Raw genomic sequence first — 16,657 nt, 5'->3', positions numbered from 1 at the left:
GACGAAGTGTGTGCGAGAGAGAGGCAAACAGAGAATAATGACTTGATAACAGTAAAACATGCATGACCAGCAACAGGTACATGGTCTTGGCTTCGACCGGGACAGGGTGTCATTGGACGTTGGACGTTGGACAGCGTGAGGTAAGGCTGACCACTCGAGCAGCGTCCTCGCAGGCCAATTGTCCATTTATAAATATGAATTGTCGATTCGAGTTGGATAGGCAGGTGGGGGTTTGAAGTAACACGCCGTAACATTTGAATTGCAAACTTGGCCTTCTTTTCTTTTGAATTCAATGTTAAGCGGATGCACCGACCAACGCGCCGCCGCTCTCCCCTTTGGCTGAGCGCGCGACTCGAGCTGCAGTAGGCAATCTGGAAAAGTGCGTGTGCGTGTGCATGTGCGCTTGTGTTTGTGTGTGTTTTTGGAAATTGGCCGTCTGATCGCGCCTTGCCGCTTGCTTGCCTTCGCTCGAAAAGAGAGGCGCGGTGCGACACGGGGCAGCAACGGCGAGAGAGAGAGAGAGAGAGAGAGAGAGAGAGAGAGCGAATTCCAGGCGCTCGACGTGTGTGTGTGTCTGTCTGTGTGTCTTGTGGGTGCGTCCGTCCATTTGACCGTTTTGACCTTGGAAGCGTTGGCTTTGGCTTTGGATTTTTGGTCGTTGTCTCGTGTCTGGCTGGCCGCCCGCAAGAGAACCATCGACGCTTTCCTAGTTTCAGTCGCCCTGTGCTATTGGACTGACGCCGCTGCTGCTGTCACTTAATCGAGATTGCCTGCTAACCCGCTCGCTCCTCCTGTCAATCGCATCGCAACCATCTCTACCACCTTCTTGCTGCTGCCATTCGAGCTTCGACAACCAACATCTTCATCGGAGCCACTCTTCCACCTCCTTCGCTCGCTCTGGCCATTCCTTCTTGCTACCTGGTCACAGCTGCTCGGCGTGCCAACGATCAGTCGGCCTCAGGACGAAACGGAATCTTTGCCAGCCGCCTCCTCTTTCACGACCATCGCCTCCATCGCCTTGGCCGCTGATCTGGTGTCGCACCATCTTTAACACGTCACTGCGTTGACTCGCTTCTCCTTACCGCTACGTGTATAGTCGTCATACCGACGCTTGGCACCAACGCGTAGTCCTGTCAACTGTCGTAACTGCAGAGAATTGGCTCCAGCATCACACACTGATTTCGCATTCACAGGCCACACTTTGACGGCCTCTTTGCAAACCAGCTTTACGCTGCTCGACACAGTCCATCGGATCACACGGTGTCTCATCACAGCACGTGTGTGTATCTTACATCGCATTGTCCAGCTACAACGTGGACACACCTCGTTCATTCGGTCCTTGTCCAACACTGGTCACGACTTTCCTGCATTTGTTCCTTGACATTGCCGTGCCTTTCGCTTAGGACTTCCCGGCTCCCAACATTATAACCATAAAGGCGAGCGCCGTCCCGCCATCGGACACGTCTTCGTCATGAAGGGCCTCAAGAAAGCTATGGTGAGTACTTGCTTATCTCTCCCCCTCCTGCAACATCACGCGCTACCTGCTCGCAGTACGGCTCTTCGAAGCACGGCTCGTCGTTGCGGGATCCCCCCGCCCATCTCAAGTGCTTGACCTGACTGATCCCCTGACTTGTGACCCTTCACCATTTCGCTCACCCTCCTCCACGCTTCACCAACTGCAATCAACCAATCTCGACAACCACGCAGAACCTTTCGCGTTCAAAGTCAAATGACACCAACGGCAGTCGCAGCGGCTCAGCAGGCGGTGGTACCGTCCCAGCTCCACCACCTAAAGGCGGCACTGTGCCCTCCAACCCTGCCTACCAAGGCTCGCTTAAATCGAGCAAGAACGGTCCCAGCTCCGCATCCAGTTCCTCCAACTCGATCTCCGGCTCGGGGGCTTCGCCCGCACCCTCACATGCACCTTACAACAACAACGCAGTCTACCCTGCTGGTCAAGGTACGCCCTCCCTACCCAGATTGAGGCCCAACACCGTGAATCATCTGGCTGACAAGACGCCGCCTGCTCCTCCTGTCGTTGTCGTCTCTTCAGAGATGCCTGTCGATCCCATCCCTCACTCGGTCGCTACCGCGTCCCAGCCTTCTTCTTCCATCACCCCCTTCCATCACACAGGCTCTCCGGGTTCTCCTCCTCCTCCAGGCGCAGCAATGGCTTCTCTGAGCAGCGCTGGCATCGCCCCTTCCGAGCTCGCGACGCCTCCCAAAGCAGGTACCCTCAACCGACTGCGCCAGGGTCCTTCCACCTCGGGTCCAAAGGACACCATCCCCATCACCTCCAAAACACCACCGCGCAAGCAGAGGAGCTCTAGATTCCACGTCACAGAGAAGGTCGAGCTCGAAAAGCTGCCCCATTTTAACGGTATGTACACCTCCCTCTACATGGACCTGTCCGCCGGACAACTACTAACCTGACACACTCACTTTGCGGCCTTCGAATGACATATAGAGGTGGTTCCAGCGGATCGTGCCGAACTCTTTGTCCGAAAGCTGCGCCAGTGTTCGCTGGTCTTCGACTTCAACGACGCTAGCCAAGAGCTTGAGGGCAAGCAGATCAAAGCGGCCACACTGCACGAGATGCTCGACTACATCACCACCAATCGCAAGGTCATCACCGACGACATCTACCCTGAGGTTGTAGCAATGTTCTCCGCCAACCTCTTCCGCTCCATCCCACCGCAGGTCAACCCCGTCGGCGATGCCTTTGATCCTGAGGAAGACGAACCCGTCCTCGAGCTTGCCTGGCCGCATCTCCAGATCGTTTACGAGTTCTTCCTCCGCTTTGTCGAGAGCCCGGACTTCAACACCAACATCGCCAAAAAGTACATCGACCACCACTTTGTCTTACAACTCCTCGAGCTCTTTGACAGCGAGGATCCTCGAGAGCGCGATTTTTTGAAGACAACCCTGCATCGCATCTACGGCAAGTTCCTCAACCTTCGCGCTTTCATCCGACGCTCCATCAACAATGTCTTCTTCCAATTCATCTACGAGACTGAGCGACACAACGGCATCGCAGAGCTGCTCGAGATTCTCGGTTCCATCATCAACGGTTTTGCTCTGCCGCTCAAGGAAGAACACAAGACCTTCTTGACACGTGTGCTGATTCCCTTGCACAAGGTCAAGAGCTTGGCGCTCTACCACCCGCAGCTCGCTTACTGCGTTGTGCAGTTCTTAGAAAAGGACAGCTCGTTGACCGAAGAGGTGTTGCTTGGTCTCTTGCGATACTGGCCCAAAGTCAACTCGCCCAAAGAGGTCATGTTCCTCAACGAGGTCGAGGAGATCCTCGACGTCATCGAGCCGTCCGAGTTTGTCAAGATCGAAGTGCCGCTCTTCCAGCAGCTTCAGCGTTGCATCAACAGCCAGCACTTCCAGGTCGCCGAGCGCGCCCTATACTTTTGGAACAACGAGTACATTGTCAACCTCATCGGCGACAATGTGCAGGTGATTCTGCCTATCGTGTTCTCTGCACTCTACCAGAACTCAAAAGCGCATTGGAACCGCACCATCCACGCTCAAGTTTACAACGCGCTCAAGCTGTTTATGGAGATCAACCCAGCACTGTTTGAGATGTGCACCAACGACTACAAGCAGCAGCGCCAGATGGAGAAGCAAAAGCTCGTTGATCGCGAAGAAGCGTGGAAGAGGCTTCGCGATACCGCCATCAAGAACAGCAAGTCCATTGGTGTCGAGATGCCGGCCTCGCTCAAGGAAGAGCAGGCGGCGCCAGCGGGCAGCGTCAACCCGTACGATCTGGATGCCTTTGACTCTGCAGCTGACTTGACTGCTGGTGCGGATAGCTTATTCGAGGCCATGGGACAAGGCATCAACGGCGAGATGTCGACAACAGATTTTGACGATGTCGAAGCCAACCGCGTCGCGCAAGAAACGGCGCAAGACGCGGAGCCTGTGGGCGGCGAAGACAGTGTCGACGATATGGTACGTTGATTCGATGGACAATGCTTTCAAGCGTCATCCTTTGGGGCCAGCACAGCACAGCTTAGCACATACCGCACCCAAAAATCCCACCGCTCAGAGCCTGACCTGAATACGGCAAACATCCTCGCTTGTTGCCTTTTGCTTTTCGCTTGATCTCGTCTTGTCACGACGTAGAAAGAGTTTCCAGAAACGGCTCGACAGCAAGTGGGCAAGCAGGAATCGCCGCACGTCCGACGCAAGAGTGTAATACCCATGGACCCAACCGTCTTGGCCGAGCTTGCCGGACACAAAAGCCTCGACGGGTGAGTTTACCGCGCGACCTCCCACACTTGCCGGTCTTTGCCGCTGACACTGACCAACGGGACTCTTTCTACTTGTCGACATAATGCAGAACAGACCTTCGTCAGCCATCAGGTGACGCATAGAACTCCCGACTAGCGCTCCTCAAGGTCGATGGTGGATGCCATAGCCTCAGGCTTGCTGTGAGCCCATGTTGGTCCCGGCTCCCGGTTGACACGTAACGGTTGCACGACAAGGTGGGTCGTGAGCTGGGAGTCGAGTCTGGTTTGGATCTGCGGCGTTCAACGTGCATTGGTGACCGGTCAGTCTCATTTCGTGCGCCGATCGTCGATCTCTCGACTACTGCAGTGGGCTGCATCATCTTTGTCGTCCTTCGCGAACTACGACCGTTCGACATCCGTCAGGCCACCATCCCTTCTTTCCCCTGTCCTCTTCTTCTTTCGCTTTGACTATTTGATTCTCATTCTTCATGTACCGCGTTCCCATTTGGCAATATTGCTTCAAGATCTGTTTTTTTTCGACGTTGTGCTTGAGGGTGGCGGTGGGACTGTGTGGGTTGGTTGCCACATGAAGTCACAGTAAAGGCGTGGGATGGGTTGCAGAGGATCGAGTATTTCATTTGCGGTTGGTGACCTGTGCTCGTCCATTTCAATGGGCCCCTCTGTCGTTTGAAGCGCAACTTCCACTTGCACCACCACCACCACCGCCTCCGTTCTCGTGCAGGTCTATCCACTCAACGTCCATCGCTCGCACATCCATCTATCCCTCGACTCGGGACCGCAGCAACACACTCGCCTCTCCAGTTATCAGACAGCGACAAAGAGGGTCGGCATGCGTCGCGCTACTGTCTCGTTTGCGCTATGTGCGCTGCTGTCCGTGTCCGTGTTCGCGACGACGGTCGAGGCGGGCACGCAGAGGCTGGGCGACGAGTGCAACTGGACGAAGAACTGCCAATCGTACGTGGAAGGAGCGGGCCCCGGCTGGGCGAATGGCGAGGTCACCTGCGCTGTGCCCCAGGACCATGCGCCCGAATCGTGCGGCTCTGGCGACAAGAAGAAGCGCAACAAATTCTACGGGTGAGTGCTCACTCCCTTCACAAACCTCTCCTTCCTCCCGTCCTTTCGGTGCTGCTTGCCACGCTGAAACTCACATCCGCTGACGATGAACTTTCCTCACCCCTTCGGCCCCCGCGCACCTCTCGCTCCCGTCCGTCCCGAACAGCACCTGCAAAGCCGTGGGAATGCTTGAAGCCACCGAATACGGCTGCGGCTGCGGCGTCCACAAGGGCAACTGCCCTGAGGCCAGCCCCTTCAGCCGCATCTTCTGGCCCCAAAATTGGATGGACGATTACTTCAAAGCTTCTCACAAGTAAATGCCCCTCCCTCTCTCCCATCTCCCCCTCTCACCTCTCCCTCGCGCAAGAGGATACAGCACCCTTCCACCATCCCGACGCTCAAACACTCCCCACCCCGTCAGCTCGACCCGTCCTGCATCTCACCACCCCCTCCCGATCCCGCACGATACACCACCCGACCCTCCGCCCGCGCTTCGCCGCCGTCTCCACCTTCTCCAGTAGGGTTAACGGTTAGGGCTAGGTTCGCCTCTGGTCCGCTTACTTCTCTTGCTCTTACACCGCGCAATCTCACGTTGCTTGCTGATAACACGGAAGTCTGTGACAGTGTGAATAATGCGATTTACGGGATGAGTGTGATGCAAAGAGACTGTTGTACACATGGAGAGCGCGATAGATAAACGAGGGCGTGCAAGCAACGACAGTGGCACTGCTTTGCGGCACACCGGCCAGATCTGGTCACCACCCCTCAACTCGGACGAGGTCGATTCGCCGCCCTTTGCGATGGAAGCAACGGCATCGCTCGAATCTGCAACGCGCCGCCGTTGTTGAGGAAGCCAGGGTTGAGCGTAAGCCTCTTGGCGGTTGGCACCGCTGCTGAAGTCTTCGATCTCGAACCTGTTGCTGGCAACTTGGGAGATGCGCGCCCAACTCGACTGCTGGCGGCCACCGATCTGTCACTTTTGGATGCCGGCGAGGCCCGTGTAGCTGTGTCTTCGTACGCGTACTGCTCCAAATTGGCAGCGGCGATGACTGCGCTCTTGCGAGGTGCGACACCACGGTCTGGTCTGGCTTCATTGACAGAGTCTGGTGCAGATCGCCCTGGCGTGGATCCCGTTGGCAGAGAAGGTCGAGAACCGGGCGACAGGAACGAAGACCAGCCTGGCCCCCTCACTGCTGCAATGCGAGCTGCCCCGAACTGATCTTTCTCTGCTTGAAAGAATCGTTGGCAGATTGCGACGTACCTGGTACCGTACTTGTCCAGCCACCGGGTGTATCGCCCCTCGCGTTCGAATCCGCTCTTGAGAGACCCGACGCTCGAAGGCGCAAGGGCCGAGATCTCCTGCAGCAGCTCGTCCGGAAGCAGCCAGCCTTGCGTCTGCCTTTCCTGCTTGGCGAGCGTAGCGTCGAGCTTCTTGAGTGCGCGGTAGCAGCCTTGGTTGGCGTCGCTCGACCGAGGATCGATCTCGAAGTCGTCCCCGCTTCCCTCGCTCTCGCCTCCTTGCATCGTCGTCTCTGGACGCTGCTGGGCGACAATGGAAACGGCCAGAGGAGCCTCATCATCAGAGTCGGCGTCGGGGTCATATTCATCCTCCAATATCTCTGGAGGGACGTAGCCGTCGTCGTCGTCCAAGGCTACCGCTCCTCTCGCTGTCCAAGCTGGTTGCTGCACCGGATCTCGATTCAGGGGTTGGTGTGCGTGGGCTTCCTGCGGGCTGAGGCTAACGTTCGATATGTCGTGGGCGTCCTCGTCAAACTCTGCGAAGTCGACATCTCTCGCCTGCCTTGGCTGCTTTTTGGGATTTTTCGCCCGCGCTGGCGCCGACACTGACGTCTCCGATGCTGATTTCGAAGCGATCTGCAGGGTGATCTTTTTCTTACCGCTCAGCAACTGCGACGCTGCTGGGCCCATTACAAGATATGACGTGCTGAACTTCTTCATGTTCATGACGTCCTTGATCTTGAAGACTCCCTCGGTGCAGAGGCGCTCGAACAGCCGATGGACCTCTTCCTTGGCAAGCGCAGAACCGGCGCCGTGCATCTCGACCTTGTCGTGGCGCGCGTCTCGGATCTTCTTGGAACGAGAGCCGCAAAAGACTTCAGCAAAGTGGAGTAACGTCCAATCATCTCTCTGACGCGTGATCTCCTTGACCAGCTTTACCGCCTTGATCGCGAGCTCTGTAACGTCTTCAACGCGAATCGTACCAGATGCGCGGCAGCAGTTGTCGCACGTGCTGTGGCATTGCTCTGCAGAAAAGTCTTCGCCAAAGTAGCGCAGGACCTGGACGCGACGGCACTCAATAATGTTTTCGCAAAACCTCTGCATCACGCGCAACGAGTCGATGCTGCGGTCGATGGCTTCCTGCGACTTGTCCTCCTCACTGCGCATCATCTTTTCCATCTTGTGCACGTCGCTATAGGCATAGTACAGGATGCACACCGAGGTTTTGCCGTCGCGACCGGCTCGGCCCGTCTCCTGGTAGTAGCCTTCGAGCGACTTGGGCAGCGAATGGTGGATGACGAAGCGCACGTCGGGCTTGTCGATGCCCATGCCGAAAGCGATGGTCGCCACGATCACCTTGAACTCGTTTCGCTGCCACTTTTGCTGTACCATCGATCGATCGTCCTTCTGTAGCTTGGCGTGGTAGTGGTGCGCCGAGATGCCATGCTTTATGAGGTCGGCTGCAACGGTCTCGCACGATTCCCGGCTGAAGCAATAGACGATGCCGCACTCGTCCTTGTGCGAAGCGAGGATGAAGCTGGAAATCTCGTCGACAACTTTGCTCCTCGGCTTGTTCCGCACCTGGTACTCCAGATTTGGGCGGTTGAAACTTGAGGAGAGCTCGATGACGCTCTTCATCTTCAGGCACGCCTTGACGTCCTTGACAACACGAGCATTGGCCGTGGCGGTGAGCGCCAGGATAGGCACAGTGGGATAACTGACGCGTAATTCGCCGAGCTCGGTGTAGTGTGGGCGGAAGTCGTGGCCCCATTGACTCACACAGTGCGCCTCGTCGACCACAAACCGAGCCAACCGCTTTTGAGAGTAAAGGTGGTTCAGCAGTGTGGTCGCTTGAGGGGATTGGCGGACGAACTCTGGCGTGAGATACAGCAGCCGCAAAAAGCTGCTACTGTCCATCGCTGCAGTCATAGCATTCCGCTTATCGGCTGCGGTCTGATGACCAGTGAGCATGGTCGCGGCGATACCTATGTTGACGAGGTGACGCACCTGATCCTCAATGAGAGAGAGAAGTGGGGATATGACGATCGTGACGCCCGGGTCGAGGCACGCTGGCAGCTGGTAGCACAGCGACTTGCCGCCACCGGTGGGCATCAGCACAAAGACGTCTCGTCCCATCAGCGTGCCGTTGATGGCCTCGAGTTGATTCGGCCTGAAACGTCGCAGTCTAAAGTATTTTCGCAGAGCGTATATCACGGACCTTTTCCAAGGATACTCTGGCATGCGTTGGACTTCGTCGCGTGAGAGCGGCTGCTCCATCGATGGGCCGAACAGCTTGAACCTGTCCTCGGCCGGCAAGTTTTTCGCCTCTCCATCCATATCGTCCTCGTCATCGCTAAGCTCGAAGATTTCCGCGTTGGCGAAGGATGTCTCTCGACCGCCAAGATTCGATCCGCTTTGAGGGTGAGAGCCACGAATGAGAGGCACTGCTGAGTCCGAGCGCTGCACTGCGGACGAGGATGAGGCTTCTGCAGAACCGTTCGAGGTCTGCGCCGAGACGGCGTTCACTGCAGGCGACACAAGGTTCTCGCCAACAACCTGAAAGGAGTTTGATATTGTGCGCGGCGTCGAAGTAGAAGACGCGTAGGGAGCGCAATGTGTCGCGGGCGCTAGTCTTGGGTCTGCCAAGCGACCATGGTTCGAAGCGGAAAGCTGAGGCTCGGTGTAGGCGGAAGTAGACCCTCTGGACTCTAAGACCTTGACGATGTCGTCCACCTCGTCCACCATTTGCTTGGCGCGCTGAAAAGCGTCAAGCCATTGACGCCACTCATCGGCGCCGCGATAGTCCGGTGCGGGTTGAGGTAGGTCGGCAAGGCGGCCAAGCAGGATAGCGTTTGTGTTAGCAAAAACCGTGCGGAGCTCCTTGTCGCTGAAAATGTCGTATCTGGGATTGGAAGGCTGCGGCATGACCTGAGACGAACGCATTGATGGGTGGGAGCGTGACACGGAACCGCTCGAGCTTGGCTGTGAGTCGCGCGATCCGTTTGGCAGGTCGTCGTTGACGTGAGTCGTTGGCGTGACCTCGCTCTCGGACTTGGTGCGCTTCTGAGCGGTGTGTGATGCGTGATCGTCTAGGACATATCTCTTCGGGGACGGCCAATCGCCGGGCCTGCTGGCCTTGACGTCGGCAAAGAGGGCGTCTTCATCGTCGTCGAGGAAGATGGTCTCGGACCTGTGGTCGTCTGCGGCGCGCACGCGATACGGAAAGTGCTGCGGCATGGCCATTAGAGCCAGGCGTTGAGATGTGGGTACCTTGCCTTGTCAGAGCAAGCTCTACGCAGGGGAAATCTGCTGGCCGATATGCTGCTGAGTAGTGGTCGCGGTACAAACAAGGGAGTATGCAGATGTTAGAAGCTACGCGCTAGGGCACAGAGACTGAGATGAATGGGAGCCTTAAAATATGCATGAGCTGCTTACCTGTATCAACTCAATGAGCGAAAGATGCGCACGCTACGCGGCTGTAACCAAGGCAGTGCGGCAAAGGGCTAGCGTAGGTAGAGAGGCAACGCTGCCGTCTAATGTGGGGCGTGAGCTCAGTACAGCCTTAATCGATGGTCGGTCGAAGCGAGCGGAAGCGTCAGAAGGAAGGCTACTCCTTGGCTTGAGGCGAGATCACGTGGCTGAACTTACGACGAGGATGGCAGCGGAATTAGAGCGGATGACAAGTCTGCACGTCGGATGGATGGGGCTTGCGATTGTTTCCTTCGAGATGAATGCGTGCGATAATGTGCACGGAGGAGCTGGTAGTGGATACAATGCAATCGATGCAAGCGACCCGGATGGCGAGGGTGATGAGGCGAAGAGACGAATGTGGACAGTGCCTCCGACCACGATGCAGCGACAAGTTGAAGCGAGCCTGTCAGATAGTGAAGCAATACGTATCGCCGTGATGGCAGCGCGAAGCTGTTTGCTTGAGGCGGCTGTTGTGCTTCGGCCTAACGAAACGAGTCGTCATGAAAGCAGATGATGATCCCTGACGGCGGCAACGAATGGTGCGGGCCTTGAATTGCTGGAAGCGCGATGATGGTGGTTGAGGAAAACACGCCGCCACGGCTGAGTTTGCAGCAATTGATACCGCCTTTCGATCTTTCAATCTTTGCGCTAGGATGTGAGCGACCGGCAGATGCGGAATTCTGTATGTTCCGAGACGACAAATCAAGTCGAGGGAAGGTGGTGATAGAGTAAGATAGAAGATTGCGCAGCACCGTCGAAGTCGCGAGTGGGGGCTGAAGGATAGCGAAGGTCTCTCGAAGAAAAAGTGTTAATTGCGGGCTTTCAGCCACCCAAGTGCAGGAGAACCACGCATTCAAGACGCGTTCCGCGTCGATTCTTCGGAAAAATCACAGCAGCGAGCGGCAACTGAGCCACCCTTCGCTGTAATCACAAAGCGCCCACTGCCGAAATTTCGTTCTCGTCGGTGTGGAGGGCTGGCTGAGCAATTCACGTGATCCTTCTCAGAAAAAAAAGTTGAGGCTTGCTAGGACCCTTTCCAGCCTTTTTTCTTTCTCTCTCTCATCTCGTAACCACCGCTCCCTGATACCCCCCTTACTTTAAGCGGCCATCGTCTCCGGCCTCTTCGCAAAGTATCACTTATCAACGGTACCGAAGGCTGATGAATCCGACCAGACCCTAACATCACGAAACCGAGCGGTAGAGGCTCAAGGAGAATTGGTGAAGGCAGCAGGCGATCAGGCGAGCGACTGGGAAGAGCGGATGGAGGCATCGATCGCATTTGTTGCGATTGGCGGCATCTGCCAAAGCGAAGAGGCTGCTTTGACTCCCGATCTCCATTCATCACGCTTCTACATGTCCGGCGAGTCCGACAATGATTCGGGATATCCTACACCTTCAGACATGACCCCAGCTGCTGCTCCATCTGGTCCGCTCGAGGCGGTGCTCAGCAGCGTCAAGCCAGCGCCAAAGGATTTCCCGACGCGGGCTGACGAGGAAGTGCGCAAGATTCACTACATTGATTCGACTATTCAGCATCCGAGCACACCAATAGCACTGCTGTCGACTGCATCAACAGGAGGCAACCCATCGAGCTCAGGGACCACCTTGCCGTTGCCTGTCGGGGGTGCCTCCGTCAATTCACGGCCCGAGGATGCGCGGACCAGCCAGGCAGCTTCGTCAGCAGCAGCCTCCTCGACTTTGGCGGCAAGCACTCAAGAGGCTGTCTGTACTCCGCTCGGCTCACCCGTCGGCTCAGCTGCAAGCTCATCCTCGCATCTTGTCAACTCAGCAGCCTTGTCAGGTGTCCCATCCAGCCATGCTACCGAAGCAACGCTTGCGAAGCCTAACGACCCGCCAGCTGCTGACACGGCTGCCAGTTTGACAGATGCCAAGCCCGCGCCACTCGCCACCACAGCGTCCACTTCGGCTGCGTCCACTCCGGCTTCTACACCGGGCGCGACTCCGCTGACGTATGCGCGAAAGAGAGGCCGGCCACGCAAGCATCCGCTTCCTGATCCCAATGCGGTCGCTCCAAAGGGCAAGCGCAAGCTCAGTCCAGACAGCGTCGCCGCTACCACTGCCAAGAAGAAGTCAACCTCAGCTGCTGCTGCCCGTTCGGCTGCCTCCAACGCCGGGTCGTTACTGTCCGTTCCAGACCTCGGCCGTCTCATACCGCAAGGTTCGACGTCAGACAACGCTCAGACGTTTATTCAGAACAACGTGCGTTTGTTTGCCGATCTCTTTGTAGCTCTTCAGAAGCAGGCTACCACCGACAATGCCGCTTGCGACGCACCACAAAGCATACTGGCTGGCTTCACACACTACGGCGAGGAGCAAGCTTCCCGAAGCGACAGTCCAACCGCTAAAGGCATCGCATCCGCGGCGGCAGCGACGCCAATCTGCGAAGAGGGCAACCCCTCTGTCGGTGCAACTTTAGCGGCTCCAGCTTCGCAAGTGAACGCCGCTGCCGGTGGGGTCACACCACCTCACCCTGTCTCTGGCCCGAGTGATGCCATCCGCGACCAAGTCAAAAACAAGATCGCCGACATTGCCAAAGGCCGCGAGGCCATTCAAGCCGAGATGCTCCAGATGAGGGTGGACGCCAGCTTCTTTGAGAATGCACAAAAGACGGTCGACGAACGCATCGTGGTGCTGCGAGACCGCATTGCTAAGCATACGGCGCTGCTGCAACAGGAGCGAGAAGCCACACGCAGGGCGAGGGAAGCCAATCGCAAGGCCAAGAAGGATCGCAAGGTGAGGGAAAAGAGTCTACGCGATTCAGAAAAGGAGGAACGTCGGCTGGCGCAGACGTTTGCGCAGCTCGAACGCGAGCTTGCGGCCGAAGAGGAGGAGCGCCGCCGACTCGAGGAGGATGGGTCGAGCGATGAAGAAGCTGATGATACGGGGCCACCAGCAGCCACTGCAGCAAAACACCTGCTTGCAGGATTGGATGACGGTGCCGTCGCAGCAAGCCCGTCGGAAGCTACCTCCTCCGCCATCGCAACACCTTCCATCGCCACTGACTCGGCTATGACTCCCGACCGCACCATCGGCTTTAGCGACGAAGAGCTCGCCAAGGTGCTCGGCATCTCGACGAGCGAGCTGGCGGGCTTTAGTCAGACGCTGGACCTCGCGCCACTGCAAGCGGTACCCCTGCCGTCCGCCGCGCAGACTGATGCGCCGGGCTTGCTGCCGCCTGCGTCGGAAGAGCATCAGCTCAGCGCGGAGACCGAGGACCCGAACGGCGATAGCTTTGATGTGGCTGCGTTCCTCGAGATGGCCAGCTCGTTTGGGACGCCTGCTGAAGGTGGCGCGTCTGGCGATGCCTCTGCGGTGCAACGGCAGCAGTAACGGCAGCAGCAGCCACCGCCATTGCAGCAACATGGCAACCCATTGATTCAAATGAAAATGTCATCAGCTTCGATGACTGTTTCTGGATCCCTTTCAACGCATCTTGTACTTTTACACAATTGAACGTCCGTCTGTTAACAGTATCGACCTGTCCTTGTTTGCATGTGGTGAACTCGTTCTGGGTGTTGTTCGGGCGCACAGCGCTGTTGAGACAAACATGGGGACTGCACTCGCACTTCCACGGTGGTCGGTGGTCAATGATGTGACATTTGAGCAACGTGGCGGGAAGTAGTATACAGTCGGGGGAGTTGGGGCTCTAGAAGTCGGTAGCACGCCCGCCGTACGTCCATTCCTTCTCGTACTTGAGCGGGTCGTTTTTGGGACCGCCGATCTCGCCTGTGTTCGGGTTGCTCTCGCCCTCGAATTCGGGTTTTGGCTTCCTGCGCGCGTCCGGGTGCATGTCGCCCTTCTCCGGGTCCGCCGAAAGGAATGGTGACGCGTCTGCCGCAACGCCGAAATCAAAGCGCAGAACGAGTCAGTTCAGGTGTGAGAAGGCAAAGTGCAAGAAGAATTCGTTGGGGGTTGGTGGCAGTTACTTACTCTGTTTCTGCTTGACGAGGGTTTCGAACTCCTTTTGGTCCTGTGGTGGGAGCGGGGGTGGGCCTGGTCGGTTGAAGCCGCCTGAGCGGAGCGTGGGGGTGGTGGTGAGTGCGCGGCGCGCCGTTCTAGCGAGCAGCGGACTGGTGGAGCGCGTTACGCCGGCGAATGCTTTCAATGTCAACATGATGCTACAGGATTAGGCGTGGTGATGGTTGCGACGGGCGAAGGTGCGAAAGCGGTGCGGCTCGGCCTGTTCAGGTTCAAGGTGTGGAGGTGGCAGGGCCAAAAAAATGGGGAGCTTTCGTGCTCTAAACCCGCTTACGTGATGCTCTCTCGGTTTTTCGGAATGCTCTGACCGCCTTCGGAGAGCGTCGGAGCTCTTGGGCATTTGGCATTATCTGACAGCTTCTCACCCGCTTGTACTTCGTCAATTTACACCATCTGCAGCAGACCAAGCAACATGTGTTAGCAATGGCAAGACACCAGTCAAGAATTGCCAATAGAGCCCTAGATACATGGTAGAAGACGAATACACGAGATAAAGCTAAGAGCGAACCGAGACTAACTGGGGGATATAGGCAATGTATGGACAGCCATGGTTCGTGAAGGATCTCCGATGGCCATTTTGAGGTATGGAAGGGAATGCAAGGCTGCAGCTGCGCCACCCTCTTAGTGGTGTGTGGGGACACGAGCAGCAGTGTTCTGGGCCAGAGCGCCGACAGCGTCGCCCTGAATGTCCTGAGGAGCAAAAGAGTCGCGCTCCTGGTACTTGGCCTCCTTGATGTCGTCCTGCGAAGAAGCGTCTGACTCCTCGTCCGACTTGAGAAGGCTCGTGTCGATCGCCTTGGGGTTGAACGACAACGAGCCTTTGGGGATGAAGGTAGCAGCGATGATGATTACCGAGAGGATGGTAAAGTGGACACCACCGACATACTTGAGGCAGTCGCGGGCACGGTTGATAGCGGCAACACCCGAGAGACCTCGCAGACGCTTGTCGACCCATCTTCCCAGGAAAGTCGAGATGAGCGAGTACATGACAATGTAGGTGACGTAGAGGAAAGCCATGACAGCGCCCAGAGCCGAGACATCCTTGTCCTTGGCCTCCATCCTAGCAAGCGTCGACTGGATGTAAGCGGCGAGCGACACATCACCAGCAGCCCAACCGAACGAGATAGGCGTGAACACGGCAGCGAGCTTCCAAGCCGACGAGACCGCACCACGCTTGTAAGGGAAGAAAGGCATCACCCAGACGAGGTTGAGCAGCAGAGCGTCGAGGCGCAACCAGGGCATGGGAGTGGGCACAGCCTGGGTGAAGAGCATGACCGAAAGAGCACCGAGCAGCTCACCAAAGTTGGATCCACCGACGATGATCTGCGAGTACGAAGAGACACCAATAATCGACTTGGCATAGATGGGAGCGAGACCGTTCTCGAGGTATCGGTGACCGTAGAGAGCGAAGGCGTATCCGGGAACAAGCCAGATAAATCGACGATCGGTGAAGATGAGGTAGCCACCGTACCAGAAGGCCTTGCCGAAAGCGCGGACACCATCGACCATTGACAAAAAGATACCGCGGTTCTCGACCTCGACGCGAGCAAGGCGCGACTCCTCCGCGGAGCGCTGGCTCTCACCGAGAGACGAAATCCAGATCCAGATGCAGGCAGCGAGGGTGAAGAGCACGGGCGAGAGGAAAGCCGAGTAGTTGTAGCCAAAGTAGCCGATGAGCGAGGTCGAGGTGAAGGCGCCCGTCGTACCGGCCACCTCGTACATGACGTGAACGAAAGCGTCCATCTTTCGGAGCCTGTCAACATCGCCTCCAACAATGTCACGCGGGATAACACGGCGGATCAGCTCGACAGTGCCGTACGAGATACCCGAAACGACGTAGATGGGGAAGAGACCGTTGGGAGACCAGGTGCCATACTTGGTCTTGTTGTTGGCGGTCTTGTACTTCAGCACACCACCCGTGGCGGCGTCGGCGATGAGGGGGACACAGGAGATGATACCGAAGGTGAGTACAGCAGTGGCGAGGACGGAACGGGTGGGGAAACGCTTGATCAACGGAGCCACGATGATGGAACCTATGCACTGAGCGGCGTAGTTGGTACCGGTCAGGATGGCGATCTTCTCGAAACGGCGAGCACCGAAACGCTCGTTCGCCTGAGTGATGAAGGATCCGTTGAAGTATTCAAGGGCGAACTTATAGCACATGATACCAAGGACGTAGATGGCGATGTTGCGGCGCTGCTCCGCCGTGAAGGCGCTCCAAAGAGTGACCATGTTGAGGATCCTCCTATGGCGTAAAATGACAGCTCGGGGAAAGGTATGTAGAACAAAAGGAAGCTTCTCGCAGGAAACCGTCGGAGGCTCTAGCTTGAGGGGTAAGGTAGGGTTGATATGTTGGTGGGGATTGGATCAAGGGGACTAGAACTTACTTTGTCGTTGGTCTTATATGTTCTGGAGCACCTCAGTTGCCAAAAGCTGTAAGACTCTAGATGGATAGAGTGGTGTGCCTGCAGCTCGTTACGGCTAGCTCTGCAGGAACCGTACAAGTCTTTTCTACTCTAGAGACAAAAACGACTCCTTCGGTTAGGCTGTTACAGTGAAGCAAGAGCAGGACGAAATGCACGCAGAGGTCGACGACGGAGTTGGATAAGGCCACGTTCCATTCCTGCTTTAGCGCA

General features: G+C 56.9%; 6 protein-coding genes across 6 annotated transcripts; 3 read left to right on the top strand and 3 right to left on the bottom strand.

The window, feature by feature from the left end:
* Positions 1-1,471: 1,471 nt before the first annotated feature.
* Positions 1,472-4,382, top strand: EX895_001808 (uncharacterized protein; the record flags this gene model as incomplete). Its single annotated transcript, XM_029882407.1, has 6 exons — positions 1,472-1,495; positions 1,708-1,960; positions 2,054-2,380; positions 2,468-3,957; positions 4,132-4,259; positions 4,349-4,382. 6 exons carry the CDS (start codon positions 1,472-1,474, stop codon positions 4,380-4,382), a joined length of 2,256 nt encoding a protein of 751 aa, XP_029741262.1.
* Positions 4,383-5,088: 706 nt separating this feature from the next.
* On the top strand, positions 5,089-5,629 carry EX895_001807 (uncharacterized protein; the record flags this gene model as incomplete). Its single annotated transcript, XM_029882406.1, has 2 exons — positions 5,089-5,333; positions 5,479-5,629. The coding sequence occupies 2 exons, from the start codon at positions 5,089-5,091 to the stop codon at positions 5,627-5,629; spliced, it is 396 nt and encodes a 131-aa protein (XP_029741261.1).
* Positions 5,630-6,077: 448 nt separating this feature from the next.
* Positions 6,078-8,888, bottom strand: EX895_001806 (uncharacterized protein; the record flags this gene model as incomplete). The annotated part of the gene is made up of 1 exon (XM_029882405.1): positions 6,078-8,888. One exon carries the CDS (start codon positions 8,886-8,888, stop codon positions 6,078-6,080), a length of 2,811 nt encoding a protein of 936 aa, XP_029741260.1.
* A 2,535-nt stretch (positions 8,889-11,423) lies between these two features.
* Positions 11,424-13,373, top strand: EX895_001805 (uncharacterized protein; the record flags this gene model as incomplete). The annotated part of the gene is made up of 1 exon (XM_029882404.1): positions 11,424-13,373. One exon carries the CDS (start codon positions 11,424-11,426, stop codon positions 13,371-13,373), a length of 1,950 nt encoding a protein of 649 aa, XP_029741259.1.
* A 316-nt stretch (positions 13,374-13,689) lies between these two features.
* On the bottom strand, positions 13,690-14,157 carry EX895_001804 (uncharacterized protein; the record flags this gene model as incomplete). The annotated part of the gene is made up of 2 exons (XM_029882403.1): positions 13,690-13,874; positions 13,974-14,157. The coding sequence occupies 2 exons, from the start codon at positions 14,155-14,157 to the stop codon at positions 13,690-13,692; spliced, it is 369 nt and encodes a 122-aa protein (XP_029741258.1).
* Positions 14,158-14,642: 485 nt separating this feature from the next.
* On the bottom strand, positions 14,643-16,253 carry EX895_001803 (uncharacterized protein; the record flags this gene model as incomplete). Its single annotated transcript, XM_029882402.1, has 1 exon — positions 14,643-16,253. One exon carries the CDS (start codon positions 16,251-16,253, stop codon positions 14,643-14,645), a length of 1,611 nt encoding a protein of 536 aa, XP_029741257.1.
* Positions 16,254-16,657: the final 404 nt, after the last annotated feature.

This window comes from Sporisorium graminicola, chromosome SGRAM_12, assembly GCF_005498985.1.
Source record: "Sporisorium graminicola strain CBS 10092 chromosome SGRAM_12, whole genome shotgun sequence".
In the NCBI taxonomy this organism is placed as follows: domain Eukaryota; kingdom Fungi; phylum Basidiomycota; class Ustilaginomycetes; order Ustilaginales; family Ustilaginaceae; genus Sporisorium; species Sporisorium graminicola.
Note: the sequence above shows the minus strand (reverse complement) of the source record. Positions and strands in the feature narration are given on the sequence as shown.